At 40.0% G+C, this 23095-nt stretch overlaps 1 protein-coding gene and 1 pseudogene across 1 annotated transcript in view; one reads left to right on the top strand and one right to left on the bottom strand.

The window, feature by feature from the left end:
* ANO2 (anoctamin 2) overlaps positions 1-23095 on the top strand; it is a 284158-nt gene that overhangs the window by 96636 nt on the left and 164427 nt on the right. Inside the window, exon 10 of the mRNA XM_073314959.1 lies at positions 10386-10450. Within this exon, the coding sequence (XP_073171060.1) occupies positions 10386-10450 (65 nt within the window). The remainder of the gene's footprint in view (positions 1-10385; positions 10451-23095) is intronic.
* On the bottom strand, positions 21602-22965 carry LOC140907798 (large ribosomal subunit protein eL36 pseudogene; annotated as a pseudogene).

Genomic DNA, 23095 nt, shown 5'->3' with positions numbered 1-23095 from the left:
CTCCTGCTGCGAGAGAAGCCCAAGAAAGAAACCAACAGAACTCCACGGGCCATCACATACAGTCTTCAGCTAAAACCTCTCCAACGCATCATCGGTGATCTACAACCCATCCTGGACAATGATCCCTCACTTTCACAGGCCTTGGGTGGTAGGCCAGTCCTCGCCCACATACAGCCCACCAACCTGAAGCATATTCTCACCAGCAACGACGCACCGCACCATAGTAACTCTAACTGAGGAACCAATCCATGCAACAAACCTCGATGCCAACTCTGCCAACATATCTATACCAGCGACACCATCACAGGACCTAACCAGATCAGACACACCATCACCAGTTCATTCACCTGCACATCCACCAATGTAATATATGCCATCATGTGCCAGCAATGCCCTTCTGCTATGTACATTGGCCAAACTGGACAGTCCCTACGAAAAAGAATAAATGGACACAAATCAGATATTTGGAATGGCAATATACAAAAACCTGTAGGAGAACACTTCAACCTCCCTGGACACACAACAGCAGATTTAAAGGTAGCCATCCTGCAGTAAAAAAACTTCAGGACCAGACTTCAAAGAGAAACTGCTGAGCTTCAGTTCATTTGCAAATTTGACACCATCAGCTCAGGATTAAACAAAGACTGTGAATGGCTAGACAACTACAAAAGCAGTTTCTCCTCCCTTGGTGTTCATGCCTCAACATTAGAAGAGGGCCTCATCCTCTCTGATTGAACTAACCTCGTTATCCCTCACCTGATTCTTGCTTGCATATTTATACCTGCCTCTGGAAATTTCCACTACATGCATCTGACGAAGTGGGTATTCACCCACAAAAGCTTATGCTCCAATATGTCTATTAGTCTATAAGGTGCCACAGGACTCTTTGCTGCTTTTACAGATCCAGACTAACACGGCTACCCCTCTGATAGATGTCTCTGTGTGCTGTGTACAGTTTCATTCAGCGTATGGTCCTTGGTAAACAAAGGAGAGAAAGTTGGGAGTCAAACCAGTGTAGAAGCCTGTTTGTTTGTCTCTCTTATTTACAATCTATAATTTATAATCTTTTATAACTACTTCTTGTTCAAGAACCAGTGATTCTCTATATCATCACATTGTCTATGCTGCACTTACAGTAGCCCCTTCTGGCTAAATGAATGGAGTATAATTGCTATCCGCTCCAAAGGCAGTTGCAGAGTTTACCCACTTAAAAACTAGACAAAGCTGCCAGCTACAAGAAGAATGCTAAAATAGCAGTTAGGCTACGAGGACAAATTGGATAATGTGGTGAAGGGGAAAAGAGGGTCTAAAAGTATAAACGTCTGGAAAAATAGTCCTCCTTTAAGTTGCATTTTGTGCTGCTTGCTTTTTACCCTGCCTATTAGGCCCTGTTATGAAGTGTTAAGTATTAAAAACATAAAAGGTTCTTTCCAGAAATACTGCATTGATTATTCACATATGTCTTCTGCTGTGTAGCCATATAATCTGCTGTAGTATTTCTATGTATAACATCATCTGTTTTCTATCTGAATCTAATAGTCTCAGTGTTTAATTTCCTGAAAAGCACTGATCAGATTTAAAAGGAAGGGGGGCATTTTTGAGCTATTTTCTGTCCCTTATTTTGTCCCCTTTAAGTTATATGCTGCTTCCATTTGATTGCCTGTAGAATAACCCCCAAAAATGGTGAACTGAGCTTGTCTGAGGTATTTTTCCTTATACGGCAAGTCATAGTAATTAAGATTTATGTAGCAGCTCATAAAGTAAAAGGTTAATCCTAATTAACCCTCTTCGGGATCTCGATGGGGAAAATGCCCTGTGAAACAATGCTTTTGTGACTGCCTGTTGAGAACCAGAAAACTGCATTTGGTGCAGCACACACTCTGCCGAAGACTACTCGTAAGAGCAAAGGAATTTCCCGGTTTCAGTGAAGTGCCTGCTTAAGGGGAAATATGTGTAAAGAAACTACTGCAAAGCAGCACTGTAGTAGCTTGCCTTCAGGGGTAGGATCAGTGGTCTGATCTTTTTTAAAGCTCCTACCCGTTGGTACCAGTAGCCTCTTCATTGCCAGCACTATTATTTTATGCTAAAAAATGTCACCTCTCATTTACAAGGAGTTGCAAAGTCTATCTGCGAAATATAGTTCATCCAACATAACATCCATAGGATATTAGAAATGCGTTGAAAGGTGTTATGATTTCCCTGTGTAAAATACCACTGTTAACTGGAACTGTGGAAATACAAGTAAAACATGATGTCACAAAGCTCTATGGGGACTCCCATAATTTTTGTACAGTCACACATAAGTATTTCAGATTAAACTGAGTTTTGTAACATTTCAATCTTAACAATTTTACCTGCATTGGTGGGGCAGTCCTGCAATTTCATAGCTTTTAAGACATTTATGATAATCTAATCTGAGTTCTTGGCATAGCTTGTGGTTGAATTAGATCATACTTTTTTTCGAAAGACATCCATTATTTGTTTATATTTTAAAATCTGTTCTCTGTGGCACTGTTTAAATACTATTCGGGTTTGATTTAGGGTTCTTCTGACTATTTCAGTGAATGTGCTTATAGGCTGGATAGTTTACAAAATCAATGAACTTTAAATGAATATTGTGGAATGTTCACCAGGAATGGATCTTGAATTGGTAATGTGAGTTTTCCAATTGAAAACATGAATATGGGATCAGTAGTATAAGATGCTGATCACCTTCAGCTCCCAGTGAAGCCAATAAGAGCTGAAAGTACAGCTGCAAAAATAACTGGTTTATCCAATTCTTCGATAATTTTGAAAAGTGGGAAAAATTGTTTCTGGGTTGGAGGGAAAACGGATTTTTTTGGAAATATTTGGACATTTGTAAAGTAAAAAATGTTTTGTGTTGAATAAAATAGCTTGGTTTCACTTGAAGCATTTAAAAAACATTTTTTTTAAATAAAAGGAATTTCAAACCCAAAAGTTGTTTTGAACAGAAAAACAAAATGTTTTGATTTTTTTGGAGTTTTTTCTGTACGAACAATTTGGCAAAACTGACATAAATTTGCAAAAAGTTTTGGTGTTACCAAATCTGCATTTTTTTCCCAAAATAAAGTTTTAGTTGAAGAATTTCACCCATCTCTCATTGAGATTACTCCTTACCCTTTGGAAGTGCTAAGCGCTATGTAGGATTGTGCTCTATAAGAGTAATAGTCACCTACTGCTAGATCCCACACATTGAAATCCATTCCTAATGTCCTACAAATCTGAGAACAGAAACATATTGAGCCAGATCCTCAGCTGGTGTACATTGGGGTAACTCCATTTACTTCAAGGGGAGCATGCCTTTACAACTGCTGATGGACTGTACTCACCCACATTTCAGGATATGGTTCTTAATTAATCAGTTCCCCTATTATTTGTTTGAGTCTCATAAAGTAACTGGAAAATATGATGATTAGAAAAAAAAAGCAGGCAGTTAAAGTATCTGAACCTACTTTGAACTCATTTCTTTAAACTGATCAGATTTCAAATTGATGGTGTCTCTTTTAATTCAGCAAATGTAAAGAATTGCATGCTTTTGGTTTATTTAAAAAAAATGTAATTGTTTTGTGCTCCTAACAGCACAAAATGATGGAAGTTACAAACTTAAAACCTGATATGTTGCTAGTTCCCAAAGAGGCTAGTTGATAGATCAAACTATTGGTAAGTAATTACAAAGTTACAAAGGTTTAAAGTTATTGGGCTAGATAGAGTTCCAGTTCTTGTAATTGACATAACTCCATTGTTCAATAATTTACCATTAAACGTATTATTAATACACTTGCTATAGATGTGCATGCTGCTTTACAGACAGGCCAACATTTTTCAGCGCAAAGGAATTAACAATCTCATCCTGGAACTAGAGCATCAAAGCCTATAACTATGAGAAGCCTCACTGAAGTCACTGCAGAGGCGCAGGCTTCCAAGCCAGTAGAAGTAGAGCTGGTCAGAACATGAGGTTTTGTCCCCATGTGGAATTTTGACTTTTTTGATGAAAAATCAAACTCCCAAACTTATCCAGGCAAAAACTGAAAATATTAAGTGGAAATGCCTCTCTGATACTTCGTGGGAGTTATAGTTTCAGTTGCCTCATGCCCCCGTTTTCCTCTGTGGGTCAGGTCCTCTGGTCGGACTGCATCTCCAGTGCTGCATTACCCTGTTCACGTCTTGCTGAACTGCTTCAGTGCATCATGGAAATACCACAGCCACTGTACTTCCTGGGAAATATCCTGTTGGATAGCCCAGCCTATAGAAGAGAAAGGGAACATGAGGCATCTGAACTATTACACCACTCAGAAGGCACCACGGCAGTCCTGAGAAATGAAATTTTTCAGATTTTGGCTGAAAACTAAAACCTTTTTTTAAAAAAGTTGAAATTTTTCATGGAAAGCAGACATGTTGCAAAATATTTCCTTTAGTTGAAAACCTAATTTTCTGTCAAGAAACAAACAGTTTTGATTGCCATACTAGTAGCCCACCTAGTTCAGAATCCTGCTCTCTGAGAGTGGCCAGGACCAGATATTTTAGACGCAGTTGGAAGAACCTGTTTTTGTGGACAATTATGGAACAATATTTTGGGCGAATATTTCTTCCTTAATCCATCAGGGAGTCTTTGGCCTGTGCTCATATCGTTAATTTTTAGAAAAAGAAATCCTATGTAACTGTGGGCATTCCCTTTACTCATATAACTGTCTAATCCTTTTTTGAATCCTACTTAACTCGTAGCCTCAATGATTTCTTGCTGCAGTGACTTCCACTTTTTATGCAGTGTGTAAAAAAATATATTTTCTTATTAGTTGTAAATTGTTGCTTTAAAGCTTCCTGGACTGTCCTTTTGTTTACATATCATGAGAGAGGATAAACAGGATTTATCTTCTCCATAAAATAATTTTGCATAACTGTGTTGCCATATATTTCTGGACTCCTTCTATTTCTGCTATTTAAAAAAAAAAAGTGACCACAATTAAACACAATCTTTCAGGTGATATATTGGATAAAAATAATACTGAAAACACTATGCTACCAATATATCACCTGAAAGACTATTAACTTTTTACTAAGTTGATCATTGACCATTTAGTCTCGCCCCATGTCCTCTGCCCTATAGCTGGTTTCTAGTCTACGGCAGAACTTTGTTTTCCACACCATAACTTCTTAGGGTATGTCTGCATGATGGTTGCTATAGCAACATAGCTATGGTGCTATGTCACAGTAGCTTCATAGCATAGATACTTCCTACCCTGATGGAGGAGTTTGTTTGTCGATGTAAGTAATCCACTTCTCTGAGAAGTGATAGCTAGGTTAATGGAAGAATTCTTCTGTTGACCTTGCTGCATGTGCCCCAGGGTTAGTTTGACCTAACTACAGTGTTTAGGGCTCAACATTTTTCACTGAGTGATGTAGCTAGGTCAACCTCAGTTTGAGGTAACGCCCAGGCCTTAGTGTCCTTAATAGCTTCTTGTGAGGAACTTTGGCAAAGGATTTTTGAAAGGTCATCTGGATATTATCCACAAAGCACTCTAAGGTGCCACAAGTACTCCTTTTCTTTTTGCAAAGACAGACTAACACGGCTGTTACTCTGAAACCTCTCTCCCTGAATTTCTCTTCCCTTGTGGTCTGATTTTTATCCCTTAGGAGCCTCTGGTGAAGCCTGAATTCTTCCCCTCTCTCTCACAGAGAGAGGAGTTGCTACATGTGATCTTTGAGTGGCAGCCTCAGAGGTAGAGGAGAAGGGGAGGCAGTTGCTCTCTCAGCTGTATGTTCCACCTTCCTGCTAGCTCCTTTTCCTGTCTCACCAGTCCACTCCTCAGCACGTAATTCACTCCACTTTATCCATTTAGAATTTACTTTGGCAATCACTTCACCTCTGACCTAGAAACGTTGGGCCATACTTACCTCTGGTGTAATCCCACTGACGTCAGTTGAATTACATCAGGGAAGAATTTGCCCCATGATACATAAGCAGCATTTTCTCGAGTCTTTTTCACAGCTTTCCATGAGTCATCAGCAGGATTTCAGATTTTTTTTTAAACTCTCTTTCATTTATCATTATTGTTGAGTACATTAATTTTGTGTGGGTGTGTGTGGATGTGTGCATGCACACCACAGCCTGGCATTGAATAGCTGGTTCAACTCTGATACCTATGGCCTACAAATAGGCTCATCAAGTGGAATTTAAATGAAGAATGCTCTCTTTTTAGCATAAAGCTGGAAGTATATTTTAAACTCCTTTTTTGTGGAAATAATATAATAATGTGCAGTTAGATATATCATCTACAGCTGCATCTTCATGTTTCTATCCTCTGCAAAAGAAATTTCTGGCATAACATCCAGCTGCTGTCTATTTCCTTAAATATATGCTTTACTGAAAACCATGAATCTCATGGCCAAGGAACTCTGAAAATCCAGACCTCTTGTTATCATTTCATTTTACCCCTCCTTCAGTGAATGATAGGCTCCTGTTACTGCTGGAATAGTGAACCTGCTGTTCTTGAGCCAATGAAAGCAACTTGTGTCTAGAATCCATGGCATGCAATGACACTCCAGCCCAGTGTGGAGCTGTGTCACCACCTGCCCTGTAACTTGGGGTATCTCACAATGCTTTGCTGCTGTGGCTCCCAACTTGGGCTCCTCACAAATAGCATTCAGGTCGCAGCCTGTGTGTCTGTGCATGCCCACAGCCCTGATCCAGCAACTCGGACCCCAGAAGTCTGTTAGCAAACACCAGCCACATTCTGGTGTCCAGCAGCCTTGGTTAACACATGACAGGTGACCCCAACACATTCCCAGTCCTGGATTTTCCCCCAGAAAAGCGTGTTCTGCGCTGTCTAGCTCTCCCCTGAACAGTCCAGATATACTATGTCTGTTGCCTCTCTAAGGGGATCAAGATACAACAGCTTTCCACCTTAGATGGAGTTACCCAAACCATTCACAGCACTGGTTTAGTTTTGATTAAAGAATAAAATACGTTTATTTAACTAAAAGGAGGTAGGTTTTAAGTGAGTACAAATAATGAGGCATTAAAGTCAAAAATAGTTACAAGAAAAATAAAGATAAAACGCTTCCTAGTACTAAATTTAGTAGACTTAACTTGGTTCAAGGTGAAATTCTTACCCCAGGTTTTCAGTATATTGCTGACCATGCTCTTGGGCCAGGATCTGCTCCCAAGATCCAACAGCTGTTTCTTTTATTGTCTTAGGTAAAAAGAGAGAGATGGCTGGTGAGAGAGATCTTAGGGTGTTTTTGCCCCTCACTTCTATAGTTAAGTCCTCCTTAAAAAAGCATTTTCCTGAGTATGACACCTAGTTAAAGTTCTTTTTAGCTGAGAGCAGGACACATAGAGTCTAGTAGGGAAGAGGTGTTATGCTGTTCTTTTCTAAGATGCAGATCTGTTTGTTCCTGTTCCCCTTCCTTGCCAAAGAATGGCCACTTGATAGGTGATGGCCCATCAGCTTTGATGACACCTCTATAGAAACATCAACTTTCCTTTGTCTTGGAGAAACAGGTTTACCCACTTCCCAGACTTGTCTGGAAAACACACTTCAGTCATGTTTTCAGCCTATGTCCATAACTTTACATATAATGTTGCTACATACATTTCACCATGATATTATTGACCAGCAAGTTATTGGTTTTCAAATGATACCGTACAAGGAATATTTTATTGAGAGATTATTACAATGGTTTGTAAAGTGTGAATACAGGGATTAATTACATTACACATGCCTCCAAGGAGGACCTCTACAAAACTGAAGTTCATGCCTCCTGTGACTACAGTATTTTATAGGAATAGTCCCAAATGCTGTATTTATTTTGAGGTTTTAAAATACCATTCAGGGCTTTGCAAGCTCTGGTAATCTTCCCTCTGCCTGCTTCAAAGGAGGGATTTGAATCCACATCTCCTACCTCCCTAGTGAGTGCCTTGATAAGCAGTCTATAGAGTCATTCTCACTCTCTCTTTGGCTCAGTGAGTATTTAAGTATTTATACAAAGTTTGATTAGGGCATGTGTCTGGTAAGGGGTGAGATCTGAGTTCAAGTCTACGCTCTCCTGAACGTTTAAGTAATTTAGACCAAGTGGAACAATGTTCTACAGGGCAGACTGAGAGCATCCTGCCCCCAGAATAGCCTATAGCTTGGTGATTAGGATGCTCACTGGGGATGGGGGAGATCTGATTCAAACCTGGGTCTCCCATATCCCAGGCAAGTACCCTAATCACTGGGCTAAAGGCTATAAAGGGAGGAACAGACACACAGAGTTTGGTGGCCTGGAAGAAGTTTTTCCCAGATGAAACTAATTGGGTCAAATTTGCAAATAGTTTTGGGTTGACCAAAACTGCATTTATTGGCAAATTAACTATTCATCCAAAATTTTTGCCCAGCTCCACTGGTGTAGTAAATGCAGTATGACATAATGCAATGGGCAAAAGTGCGGGGAGGGGGAGAGGTAATATTATGTATAACTATTACTCTCCCTCTTCCCTGTACTTTGGCTTAAATCTCTCTTAGGCACAGGCCAGCAGGGTGTTAAACAGATTTAAATCTTAGCGCAAGAATCCAAAATGCAACTGTTAATAAGAATACTCAGCTTCAAAAAGTGAAGCAGTTTCTTAATAAACAAAACAAATATTTAATACACATAAACATTACAAATAATATTTAGCATGTTTCTGAATAAATGTTTAAACTAAAGCCAGTAAGCCTATTGTTGTTCTTCTTTATCCAGGCTTCCCCACTTTGCTGCTGTTACATGTATTACATAGGTTAATATATTTAGGCTAGGAAAGATTAGATTTTTGTAACTAAATGTCAGTAAATGTCAATTTCACATGTAAACCAATGAAAAAATATTTCTTTTGATAATAAACAAAATTGACAGATAGGCACAGTAAGAAAAATGCTGCTTGAGAACCTACTGGAGTTTGATTTAAGGATATTTATTTTGTATATTTTAACCTGTAATATTGACAGTTTCTGTTTTAATAGTTATAAACCTTTAACTTTTTGAATCTCAATGTCCATTGTTATTACAGCCTGGCACCCCTCATAATTTATCCCAACAGTGAAAAATTTAAATAGATAAAAATAAAAAAAATGTTTAAAATTAAACATCGATAGTATCTGTTGAAATTATAAAATAAATGTAGAGATCAAACTCTGCTAAGCCTACACATATTTCAGTGAAAGATTTCAACAAGACACACATACAGATACATTCCTCTCTGATCTTCTTGTGAAGACAATTTCTCAGATTCTAGAGTGTGGCCTCAAAAGGTTCACTTGGATTCTCCAGCGTCTGAGGAGAATGTCGCCTCTCAGTTTCCCTCCAACCCTTTCAGAATCTTCTCAGCGAAATGAGAACGATCATCCCAGACAAAAGCAATTATAATGCCCAAGCCAATAGGTGACTGTCTCCTCAGCTTCCAACAAGCGCAGGCATCCGCACTCCCCAGACACAAATTGGTACAAGTATTAGGACACATCCTTCACAGCACACACCTCTCTTGGTCATGCATCAATCACTTGGGGAGGTCAGAGGGTTGTCTCCAACTACCTCATTTCTAACTTTTCACTCCCTGAGTTCTGATGAGCTCTCAGCTTTCAGATCGTGAGGGTTTGGAACCTGTAAAACTGCTTATCTTCAATGGAAACATTCTGTGCAGCTTCAGAGATGGTTACTGAGCATATCCAATAACTACCACATCCCTCTTCTAGATGCATCTGTGCTCTTCTAAGTTGGGCTGCCATGCAGAAGGTTCAGTTCAAATCCATGTCTCCTCCCCACGGCTTCTTTTCCTTTGAACTTAAAAAATCAAATGCCGCAGTGTGAACATTGCAATAACATTCACCATATAGTTTTTTCTAAAGAAACAGTTAGGATGGCATTTTCAAAAGCGCTCAAAGTGGGCCTAACTCTACTCATAGTGAAGTCAAATGGGGGTGGGAGGGTGGGTAATACGATTGGTTTCACTGGGAGCAGGATTAGATAAATACTGAGTGCTTTTGAAAATCCCATTGATAATAATTAGGGCCCAATCCTACTCATTTGACTTCAATGGGAGTTGGAGCCAGTCCCTATTTTAAAATTTCTGATGATTTCTTTGCTCCTGCTTTTAGTTACTTTATGTGAACTTTGCTCAGATGTGTGAACCACTAAATAAAGGATCGTTGTCAAGCACATGAGATGCTTTTCCGTAGCCTGAGATCCAGGAACACCAAGTGATAATGGAATCCTGATGCAAAAATTTTTTAGCATAGTAATTGTAACCATATAAAACTGATCAGATAGGTACAATAGTTCAAGTTCACATTAAAAAAAACTTGCAAACAGTTGTTTTAAGTTAATTTTCTGTGTTTCTTTTAATTTAGTTGCTGTATCGAGAATGGGCAAGATATGGAGCATTTTACAAGTATCAGCCTATTGACCTCATAAGGTAATAGCTTTGATGAAAATAATGTGGGGGCAGATTCTCAACTGGCAGAAATCAGCGTGGTTCCATTGATTTGCACCAGCTAAGGATTCTGGTCCTTTGTTTGCTATTCTCAGGAATGGCAATAAATTATCTTAATGCTTAGTATCCTTTTCTCTTAGATCTAGTAATAATGTATAACAAGTAGAATACATCAGCCCATCACTACACCTCTCATTTTCCATTATATCTAGTCCTGGAGAAACACAGTACTTCATAAAAGTGTTTGCACAAATTTATTCAAAGAAAAGAGAAGTATTTGCACATTCATATGAGTGAACTTTTTTTGGTAAGAATGTTCACTGAAAGTGAAATTTTGGTGAATAATCAGGAGAATGTGTTCCCATGAAGTTTAACCCAGAAGTGTTTGTCTGGTAGTTGTGAAATTAAGTATTAACATTGGAGCAAGTTACCAAAGTGGATTCTCCCTCACTGACCATTTTTAATTCAAGATTGGATGTTTTATTCTAAAAAATCTGCTCTAAGAATTATTTGGGGGAAGTTCTGTGGCCTGTGTTAGAAAGGAGGACAGACTAGATGATCAGCATGATCCCTTCTGACTGCAGAATCTATGAAATTACTTTAATTTCCCTCTTCCTATTTATGGAAAGTTTCAGTCATCCAGTCAGGGAGCAGAAACAATTTAATGGGATTTGAGCTGATCAACATGTTCTGAATCTTAACATTTCAGTGGAATTTTGAATTTAAAAAAAGTTTTGGCAAAAAATCTTTTAAAAAATTGCCAAATGTTTCTCTTTATTGGACCAGCTTTTCCTGATGTAGGTGACCAGTCATACCACCTCAAATGCCAAACTAAGAGAAAGGTTCACCTATGACCTCTAGCTTTGAAGTATGTTCATATAAAATGTTTGTCCAATAAAAAATGAATAGGTTAAACCCAGTCTATTTGTGGATAATGTGTGAACAGAAAAAATGGGGTAGTCATTTGTCAAGTAAATTATTCACTACGAATAAGATAGTTCAGCTCCAGCTGTGGGATAGATTGTTCCACCCTTATCAATATGAGGAAGCACTTACTCAGGTAATCCCATTGAAGCCAGTTGGTATGCTCACTTGAGTAATTGTTCACCAGAGCGAGTAAGGCTCTGTGCCATTAATTTCATTAATATTAATGATTCCTATTGCTGTGTAAAACACATTTATTACTTTACCCTGATGTTAAAATACTGTATCTCACTTTCAAAAGTTTACTCATACAACTGATAACAGGAACAGAATTACTACTTGTTATGGGAGAGATGTTTCGAAGGTACAAATTACAGTTAGCCCCATCATTCTTATTGAAAGTCAATGGGAGTTAGGCATCCTACTTCCATTTGTGCCTTCAAAAATCTCCCTTTCCAGGTTCCAGTATTGTATGGATAAGCTCTCACAGTACAAAACATGATGACAGCTGCCAACATGACCTGAATAAAGGTTGTGCAGGTTTAAAAAGATAAATGGTTGCTGGTCATGGAAATTTTAAAGCTATACCAGAATTAGAGCTAATGTACATTCTTTGCGGTTCCACTGCTTATGCTACATCTTAATTTGAGATTTGGTTTTGTCAGTACGCAGAGTGCTCTTTCACATCACTGCGGTGATTTCATAGAAATTCTGCGGTTTTAAACTTTGAGAACAAAATAAAGGGTTTGGACATGTGCAATTGGTTCTTTGTTCTCATGGAGAAGATACTCCTAACTTTTATCTTCCATACTTTTCTTGAGTGTGAGTTTCACTGTCCACTATGACTAAAATAAATGTGGGTTTTATGTTCCAGGTTACAACATATAGACACAGGGCAACTGCTCCTTTTTTCTCTGCAGTCTTCTTTTTACTTTTACTAGACATCATTTTTTGTACAGTTGTACTATACAGGGATTTGAGTTCAAGTTTTAGGCATGAATGTTTATTCCTAGTGGAAGAAGGAGCTATTGTTAGTGGGAGTGAAATGAATAATGTGGCTTTTCATGAACGGGCTTGGTAAATTTTGCAGACTATCACCTCAGGCAGAGAAATAGGGTAGTTTCATGGGGTTGTGATTTATATTCATTTTGGCGTTTTGGCTTCAACTTGATTGGACTTCCAGGTTCAAAATTTGTTTTATGTTTGTGCTAATACCATGTAGTTTAACATGTTTGTATCCCAATCTTTGATGGATGGTGGCAGTTATATTAATTTTGCTTTATATGCAAAACCTGTTTTGACTGATTTGAACCTGTAATGCATATATATTAACAACTGTTTGAAATATGTTGATGGAAAAAAAAACTACAAACACAATGTTAATTACACTAATTAAATTCAGGTATAGCCCAGAACACCAGTTGCAACTATGTATTTCTTTTCCCTATTTCCTTTCAGTTCCCAAGTAATAGGTACACAGCAACTCAATACCCCACCAAATCCCAGATGCCTAGGCTGGGAGACAGTTAACTCTTCAACTGCTGGATTAATGCGATATGCAAAGAACATGAAACACCTTTATCCTCTAGTTAACTCACTTTTAGCCCTTGGAATGCTCCCAGTTTCCAAGTGACGCATACTTGTAGCTGGAACCACTGCTAGGGATTGCATTTTTGCTACACTCATTCTTGGCACAGGCCAGGTCCATTTTTGAGGTCAAATGTCCTGGGAGATAGCTAATTGCATAACCAATCATTGAATTTGGCTTATGTAGAACATTTTCATTTTCTTAAAGGAAAAAGAAATAAAAAGTGGACCATTGAAACATTAACTTACAGATCCATTCGCGTCTATATTACAAACAGTGAAAGCATTCTGCTCTGGCCTTGTGCACGCCCTTGGGGGGACAGTGAAAGTGCAGTTTATTGTAAATCAATGAACAGAGGGGTCCAGCAAAAGAGAACATGGTAGGTGTTATACATTTCTAATCTGCAACAGGTTTGTTTCAGAGAAAGGGCTTTAAGGGAATGCACAATACAGATATATCTGAAACTGAATTTGTAAAAGGTGAGCAACACCCAATCTCTGGGTACATGTATACATATGAAATAGACAATCTAAACACAAACCTAATTGAATTGAACCCTACCTCTAGGATACAAGCACTTTGCAGACCTCATTTTCTTATTTAGGTATTACGGCAAAATGTTCAGACTTGGGTCCTTAAATTTATGCACCAGAATTCATATTTTGTCTTTCATATATGTTGTCTTCTTTTTTTTTTAATCCAAAGGAAAAATTTGCATTTTTGAGGAGGAAAATTGTGAGTAATCAGCTATTAAGAGCCATTCTAGGCTGTCAATAGACCTTAGGCTGTTTCTCCACTTAGAAAACAAGTGTATTTTTTATACATTTTTGCTGGCCTAGAAAAAGATTTTCCCACTCAGAACGAATCCGGCCAAATTTGCAGATAGTTTCAGGACTGCCAAAATAGCATCTTTTGGTGAATAAAGTTTTCATCTGAAAAAATTCACCCAGCTGTACTTAGGATTCTTGAGCCATATAGCGACTTGGAAATTATCTCTTTGCCACAAAGTAAGGGCTCTTTCCTCTCTCACGCCTCTCTGAGATCACTACTCCCAAAAATCCAAGTTCATGTTTAGTTATGCTGACTTCCCAAGTGTCGCTAGAGGAATTGTGGGTAGGTAACCTATGCAAATGAGGCTTCATATGGCAATATTTTCTTCTTTCTCCCTTTCCCCGCTTTTTTCCCAGTGCAGAGCTCTCCTCCTCTAGAGCTTCTAGCCATAGGGCTAAACTTTGCACTTCTTTGATACCCAGAGGGATTTGCACATGATGTGTAAATCCATGTGGCATTTGGCCTCATGTATTCACCTGGGCACAGGCACTTGGCTCTGGAGTGAGATAAAACAGCAAACTTTTACATATAATCGTTTATTTCCAGAACTCCACCTGTCCTGTAGGAAGTGGTTGTCTGTTTTTCTTTGCAGAAACTCAGTGTTATTTATTGGGCTTCACCTTGCAGGCCAGATGGAATTTGAAAGCTATTGGCCTGTGTTTCAATGGTGAGATAAAAGCAGACCTCTGCTTGCTGATAGGCATTTTTCCTATGCAGAAGGGTGCCCTCAGTACCATCAACAGTTTGTACTTCTTGGGTGTGATTTTAAAAAGCAACCAAGCTCAGATCCTCAGAAGGATTTAGGTGCCTAACTCCCATTGATTTCAGTGGGAGTTAGGTCCCTAAATACCTTTGCGCCTCTGGGTCTAAATGACTTAGTAGCACAAGTCCATTGAAAGTCAACGGGACTTGTGTTCCCAAATCACATAACTATTTTTGAAAATCCCAAACTTAGCCTCCCTGACCATGTGCCCCAGGCAATCCTGGGGAATAATGTTGAAGAGGCACTGGATCTCTGCTAGGGTGTGAGGAGGCAGATTTGAGAGGTGTCTATCAGCTCTGGAGGAACTTTAACAGCATCAAACAACCCTTGCAGCGCATTCCACAATTGCACTATCAACCCTGGAGAAAAACAGACCTGTCGGGGGGAGTTTTTCTCCCGCTGGAGAGAGATGTGGGAAAGACTCTTCAGATTCCCAGCAATTCCCCTGGGCACTCCTGACTGCAAAGTTAAAAGAATTATTTTCTATGGTAAACCTCATGGACCCATACTGCTTCCCCTTTCTCTCTCCACAGCAACTTCATGAGTGTTACTGCAATTGCAGGGTTGCTGCCTATTTGTGCCATCCTCTGCTCTGGCTTGCCCTCCTTTGGAATATGCTCAGTGCAGTGTGGATTCAGCATACATAGACAAAGATGCTAATGCACAGCATACTCCCATGTAACACACCCCATGCTCCCTTATAAGAGTGGGTCTGGATTTGGCCCATGAAATTGTCCTTGAATCTTTAATGGAAAACTGGTGCTGCACTGCTGAGTAAGTACATTTTGTTGTCATGTCATACTTTCATCAAAGAACTGTGACAACAGAAGAAACAGCTAGGATTGGGGCAGCTCTGGTAATCAGTATGGCCACTGCCAGCCTTTCAAAAGTCATGAGATTCGCTTAAAACCCATGAGATTTCAAAAAACAAACAACAAACCCAACCAACCAAACAAAAAATCCTGCTAATTTTAGGTTCTTTTCCTGTCCCTTCTGGTTTTTGAGCCTTTATGGTGCACTCAGGTCACATTTTCGAGCTTTTCTCTGAAACTACAAGGACAAGAAAGTTACTTTTAAAAAAAAAATAAAAGCTGGTATTCTCATGTTCTCACAAGACGCTAGGAGCTGGGACTTTAAAAACACCATATATTATGAGACTTGATAAATTATGACATTTGGCAACATTGGGTAAAACTTTGAGTAGCCCTATCATGCCAGACATTAATATTTCCTGTTTCTAAAGCACTTTTATTCTTCTTATTCTGGAGAACAACAAATCTCTATGTTAGCCACTAGATGGTATCTTGTTTGGCAATAAATGCCTCTTACAACAAATGCTGCTTACAGTGTCCTATGAAAGAAACCAATACATTGAGCTAACTTTACACTTGCAGCAAGATTTACAGTATGAAGAGGATAAATATTGAATTTGAAATGGCTCATGAATCTTCACTTTGCCCTGAATTTTTCGTAATGTTATGAAAAGAGAAATCAGCACGTGGGTTTCATATATGGCTTTGGGGGTTTAGCTGACGTAAATGATGGTATAAGGCTGGGTATAAGTGGCCTCAGAAAAGAGGCATAAGTGGCAAAGTAGTACAGATTTCACGGATCTCTCATTTAGTGAGTGTGCAAAGCCCAGGTACGTTGCACACCAATGAAGCAGAAGGGAAAGTGGGCCAGGAAAAGCAACTAACAGGAAATGTGAGAGCAAGTAGGTAGAAAAACACTACATGATATGTCCCCCAGTCCAAAGGAAAGGCTTATTCACTATAAAATACTAAAAAGAAGGAAAAATAAGGCTCTGTTATTGGGGACTGTACAGCTGAGTGTAGGAGGAGAAGGAAACTCATCATAGAATATCAGGGTTGGAAGGGACCTCAGGAGGTCATCTAGTCCAACCCCCTGCTCAAAGCATGATCTAAATTAACTTCTTATACTCCTTATACAGGGCTTTCTTTGCTGGGGAAATGAGAATTACTGCAACCGAAAGGTGAAGTAGTTTCTCCCTCCCCAGGCAACCTTCATGGACTCAGTAGGTAAGAATCTTTTCAGCCTGGCGGTTGGTTTTTGATTTGTTTGCAAACAAGGATTTAGCTGTCCCACCTCCAGCTGAGGAAGAGTAGGAAAGGGGGAGCTAGAGATATTTCTGGATGTTAAGATTGTTGGTTCTACTCTGAGTGGCCCCACACGATCTTATGTGTGCCCCATCATTGGCTTCAGACAGCTCAGACATTGCATGGCTGCTAATAATAGGAAAATATCCTGTTAGAAATAAAGGATAGATCCTTCACTACTGCATGTGTGTGCAGAGCTTCTGTGGGCCAGTAGCCTCACAGACCAATCTGCAAATTGAGATCAGGGATTTATTTCCTTTAAAAATATCAAAGTGTAAATATCGCTATTATTTTGTGTGGCCACTTTATCATCTCTACGTCACTGTACACTACATTCATGTTGTATCTAGTAGCTCTTCGTATGATCTTCTTTTACCATTGTAAACTATTCAATTCACAAACAATAATTAACTTTTACTCACAGTGCTCCTATTGAAGTAGGGAAAGATTATCATCCTTACAACTGAAAAGGTGCCATTGTTCTACCTTCAGTCTATTGCTTTAGTTTCCATCAATGGATCATTTTATACGTATTTTATATTGTAACACTGAAACTCTGTATTTTTTTTCTCCATTGCAATTTTTTCTGTGTTCTGTACATTAATTCACGTGAGGGTCTATGAACTGGACTCTTTCTCCCCGTCAATATTTTGTTATTATTAAGGTTTAAATATTAGTTACTTTTGCAGCACAGCCAAGGGACTGGGGAGATAAGGCAGCATAAATGCATTTTAGGACTTAGCTTCTAAGGAAGTTTATTCCACTGCTGGTGGCAATTTAAGCACAGATTGGGCTGATCCTTGACCGTCTCCAGTTAAACTACAGACCTCTGATTTCAAAGGAAGAGACAGCAAGTATGGCAGGTTTCATACAAATCCTTAACTAAGGAAGCTCCATTAAGTGGCTCTTCTCCAGCGGTGCTGGAACAATTTGTACAGGGGGGTGTTGAGAGCCATTGAACCAAACTGTAAACCCTGTATATGATGGAAACCATGTGAAGCCAGGGGTTGTGGCAGAACCCCTAGTTCCAGCACTTATGCTCTTCTCTTTCTGCATTTTAACCAGTTCTATTTATAAGTAAAAGGGGCCAGACTGATTGTTGTCCTGTGAGTAGAGGCCATGAATTCTATGGAGCACAAGGGCTGCAAAGCACCTGACCAGCCCCTCCTTGGAATACACCTGGTGCAGGAGACCTGTATCAGGCACAAAGATGGCTCTGCTAGATCTGAGCCCTCTTCCCTGCAAAACCCACCACACAAATGGTGTTTCAGGGTGGGAAACTTGCATCCTGTGGGCACGGGCACCTAGATGCAAGTTAGAGACAGCCTTTAGGGGTAGGGTGTAGTTACAAACCTGCTGGGGTGCCAGATTAATGGAAAGGTACATCAAAGCCAGTGAACTTGGGCTAAATTTTGAGAGAGTCGGGGCCAGTTTTTGCTACATACTACACTGAACTCAACCTCTTTACACTGTTTGGTATTTGAATCCAGGGACACAACAAGCTACTAAGGAAGGAAATCTTTGCACAACCTCCCTTCTCCTCCTCTGTACTGAGCTGCTGAGCCCACTTGCTTAGGAATCATTTTTGTGCTTTTTGCTATGGACAGAGCAACTCTTCTGTTCACAGCACTAATGGGCTGCTTATACTTGCCCTTCTAATATGCTTCTCCTTTTCCTGCGTCACACTGGAGTGTGTTAGTATTTAGCAGAGATCCCAGGATTGTTTTTATCCTCCTCTTGTCACTTCTGTACAATTGCTTTCCAGTCTCTTGGCTGATTGTTCTGAAGGGGGTTACTCTTTGCCAGGAGCCTTTGCAGGCTCCCAGATGGCTTCATTTGGTAGTACACGTAGCTGGGTGTGTTGACTGGAATGGATTGTTACTGTACTTTCTGGAGTCAGAGAGCTGGGTTCTGTTCCTGACTCTGCCATGCTGACTTACTGTGCAGTCTCCAGCAAATCACCCAGGAGCATTCTGCAGAATTGTTCATTCATGTTGGGCTCAAGCACTTTGAAGTTGCCATTTCATCACAGGGGAAAATATTATTGTTATTTTAACAATGCTGTAATGAAAAGGAGTCTCTCTCACACATGTTGTAACAGCAGAACACTAGAAATAATCTCCATATCCACCAAGCTTAATTCTGCTCTCATTTACACTGCTGTAAATCTGAAATAACTCCAGTGAAATCTATGCAGTTAATCTGGGTTTTCCATGGTATAACCGCAGGCAAAATTTGTTGCTGACTGAACTGTTTATCAACACCCGCTTAGAATAGACTTATTTTGAGGGCTTACGTGGGACATGGGACTTGCAGTAGGCATCTGCACAATGGTGATTTTCATTCAGTAGGCAGTTGTATGACTGGGAGGGCTAACATTGCAAATATGAATGTGTGAGAGAGACAGAGAGAAAGATGTGAAACAACAGATGGGCTAGATTGGGACATAGCAATGAAAAAATTGAATAGTCTTCCCAGCTAGGTGACTCAGTGGCTACAGTGTCTTTGCTTTGTCTTTTTAACTTTGCTCCTAAAACTCTATGAAATTCTCTCCCAAACATGTCACACATTACTTTATTCACATTCCAGGTAGCCCACACTTGATTGTACACAGTTATAAGCCTTCTTCTTCTTCTTCAAATCTGATCTATTTATAAGTTGAATAACTTGGCAACAAAGTGTTACGACGAACATGCATCTTTGGTATTTAATTACCAGTTATTCTATGTCTTGTTGCCAAACCAATATAATAGACAGAAGTGCATCACAGATGTCTGGTTCGAATATATGGGAACTGAATAAACATTTTTAATGCAGCCTTCAGGATACTGTTTGTAGTAAATTTGCCATGACAGTCGATACACTTTCTGCAGTTTCTTCTCTTGCTTTGTTTACTTAGTGCTTGGTCCTGAATGGTGCTGAGAACCTGCACCTTCTATTCAGCTGCTTACCTCTCGGTACCCTTTTATATGATACACATGAATCATGATCTGCTTCTTTCAACCTCTTCCTGCACCCACAACCAGCCTGTGCCCATGTACGGCAAATGGGGGGATTTGGCCCTTAACTATTTCTGGATATATATGAATCAGGTGTAAATTATGCCAAGATCGAGATGTGATATAACAAAACCTAGTTTGTTTCTCCTCTTGGTCTACAACAGAGTAAAGCAAGAGCACTCCCATTACAGTCAATGGAGTAATACTGTTTTTACACCAGTGTAAGTGAGAGAAGAGTCCAGGCCCTCGGTATTTACGTGAGGTCACCTGTAAACATCCCTCCTCAACACATACATCCTAATACATCCTACCACCACCATCCAGCACACACACATTTCTAGCCAGTACTTATTCTTAAAATTAGGTACTGTGGTTTTCTTTATAATCTGCAATGTTATTTAGTGAGTATAGTTGCAAATGCTTAGCTTTAGAAAGAATGTAGTATACTAAGCTAATTTTCTTTTTTTAAAAAAAGCCTTGATGTATTCGTGTATGAAGTCAGATATTTACAAGTATAAGTGATTCTTTATGTCATTATTTGTCTTGTGGTAGTGCCTGGGAACCCTCATCATAAACCAGGACCCCATTGTGCTGTACAAACACAGAGCAAAATAGTCATTGCCCCCAAAAATGTACAATGTAATCGTAAGACAGAGACAACAGATGGATACAGGGAGGAGCACAAAGAAACAATGAGATAATATTGGTCAGCATGACAGGCAGTCATCTCAGCATAGCACCAGCCTAAACGTTGTCAGGTTTTATTATAGGCATCTTGGTAGAAGAGGTGTTTGAAGGAGGAGGAGGAGGTAGCTCTGTGGATGTTTATGGAGAGCTCCTCCCAAGCATGAGGGGCAACATGGGAGGAAGCACAAAGGTGCTTGTTTGAACATTTATCAAGTAGACAATGGAGACCGGCATCATGGGCCAATCAGAGACAGGATTAGACCAGAAGTCCACCCAGTTAAATATCTCTCCTCAAGGAGAAAAGGAGTACTTGTGGCACCTTAGAGACTAACCTCTAAGGTGCCACAAGTACTCCTTTTCTTTTTGCGAATACAGACTAACACGGCTGTTACTCTGAAACCTCTCCTCAAGGACTGGCTGGTTCCTAAATGGTTCAGAGGTGGGGGAAGGTGGGTTGTTTTTTTTCTTATTCCCTTTCTGTTATACCCTGAACCGTGAAGTGCGATAACACTGCTTGACTGGATGGCCCTGGGAATATGTGAGTTCCTCAATTTGACTATATTATGCTTAAGATCCAGATTGTGACAGAGTTTTGAGGACATGAAAGTAGCCTTCCTCTGTTTGTACCCTCTTCCCCACTGTGGTAGTTACACTAGCAGTCCTTGTGCTCACCGGAGGCCAGGGACTGCATGGTGTTAGTTACAGTAGCCACCTCAATGGGCCTGGGTAGGAGGCAGGATCACAACCCTATCTTCCTCAACCCCGTCAGGGAGAGCTGGTTGGCTGCCAGTGGGCGTGTGCCAGTGAGCTCTGAGAGGTGTATGTACCTCTGTGATGTCCTCTGTTAGGGCCCAGTCCTGTGAGGATCTTGGGGTATGATCTGACAGATGCCCACTGAAGGCAACGAGAGTCCAGCTTGACTGCAGTGGGTGTTGGATCAGGCCCTTGATGCCACCTGCCAGATATTGTGCTCCCTCAACTCCGTTTATTTTCAGTGAGGGTTCAAGGCATTCAGCCTGTAATAGGAGGAAGGAGCGTATCTCTACCATTTCTTACGTTGGCTAAATAATCTCAGCCTGTCATCACACTGCAAAGCACAATCATCGGTCTACCTTGGACTATTTCAACCTCTGCTCTGTTGAGCTTAAATCAAGGAGACTAGCACAGGACAGGTACTCATATCGGGCATAGCCGTTAACATTGTTTTTTCTTTTTGAAAACATTTTAAGTCACAGAGCATTGTGCAGCTCCCTGCTTCTTGGCAGCTGCCTCCCTTCCAGCTGCCAGGACATTGTTGAGCTCTTTTCACTTTCTCTTGGCACAGATGTGAATAGCAACCCTTTGCTTTATGAATTTCAGATTACTTTTATCATTGGAAAGTTTTAATAACCCCATAGAAAGAAACCCTCACAAGCCGTGAGCCTACTGACTTTGGAAAATCTTGTCTCTGATGAATTTGGTGCGTTTGGTCTGATGATCTCTCTTCTGACACTGCCTGGGCTCAGATACCTTCTTTGCCACTTTATGGGCCTTGTTCAAGCCAATGGCCATAGCAAAGAAGGCTGCCAGCTCTGGTCTTTTAAGGTCAGATTGTGGCCCATCCTGCTTGTCTGCAGAGGGCAGAATGGGACGGAAGGTGCCCCCTTAGAATGCTGTGCCAGCTGCCCATATCACCCATGCATGTGTGGGGGAAGGGGCAAGAAGTACATGGAGCACTGAGTCTGACCCCATCCCATCATGCTTGCCAGAGCATCAGCACTGGTTCCCTGGGGAAAGTATGCTGCACAAGGTATATAGCCAACGCAGGGTACGTTCCCTCAGAGAACAGGGGGAAACCTGAAGCCTTATAGGGATTCCTTGCTTCCTAGTCTGCCCCTGGGGTAGTGCAGCTACATATTGGCCAATATATGAGGTTTGTGGCAAATCCATGTCTGGACCCATTATTTATTCATATATTTTTTTAATAAAATACTTTTTTAGTCACAATTTTAATAAAACTATACACAAATAACAGCAAATATAGTCAATACACTCCAAAACAAAATCCCTGCCAAATTCATGATTCATGTACAAATTCTACTGCAAATGACTAGCCCTATGAGTTACAGTAATATTTCTCACTTAAATAGCTTATTTATTTATTTGTATTCCAGTGACCCCCATTGTGCTAGGAGCTGTACAAACACAGAACAAAAAGATGGCCTTGGCCCAAAGAGCTTACAATCTAAGTTGCAGTGTGAATGTTTGTGGATTTTATAAGGGGATAAATATAATATGCTAACCAGTAAACTCATATAAGCTGTTTAGAGGCTGGATCCTACAAATAATCACACATGTAAGTAATCCTTATTTATGCAGCTTGTCCTACTGAAGTGAAAGGTATTAACTTGCATAATTAAGTTCCTTTCATTTGAGTATGCTTGTAATGATTCAGGGTGAGTTGTACCTTTGCGTTGTACTGCAGTCTCTCCACGGGTCCCTGTTCAAGTGACTAGCCCTGTCCTGCTCTTCTCTCAGGGTGGAATCCTGCAATTCTCCTCACTCTTAGACTTGGTCTCCAGGTTAACTCACCCCTATTTACCATCCATATTTCCTCAACAGGTCCAGCTGTGTTTGCCCACTGCTATTGCCTTCCCTTCTGGAGTTGTGATCAATATGAAAATACTGTGATACAGGACAGTGTCTTCAAAACAAAATATTGTTTATTCATTCATAGGA

Source organism: Lepidochelys kempii, chromosome 1 (genome assembly GCF_965140285.1).
Source record: "Lepidochelys kempii isolate rLepKem1 chromosome 1, rLepKem1.hap1, whole genome shotgun sequence".
NCBI lineage: Eukaryota > Metazoa > Chordata > Testudines > Cheloniidae > Lepidochelys > Lepidochelys kempii.
This window is presented reverse-complemented; position numbering and strand designations above follow the sequence as displayed.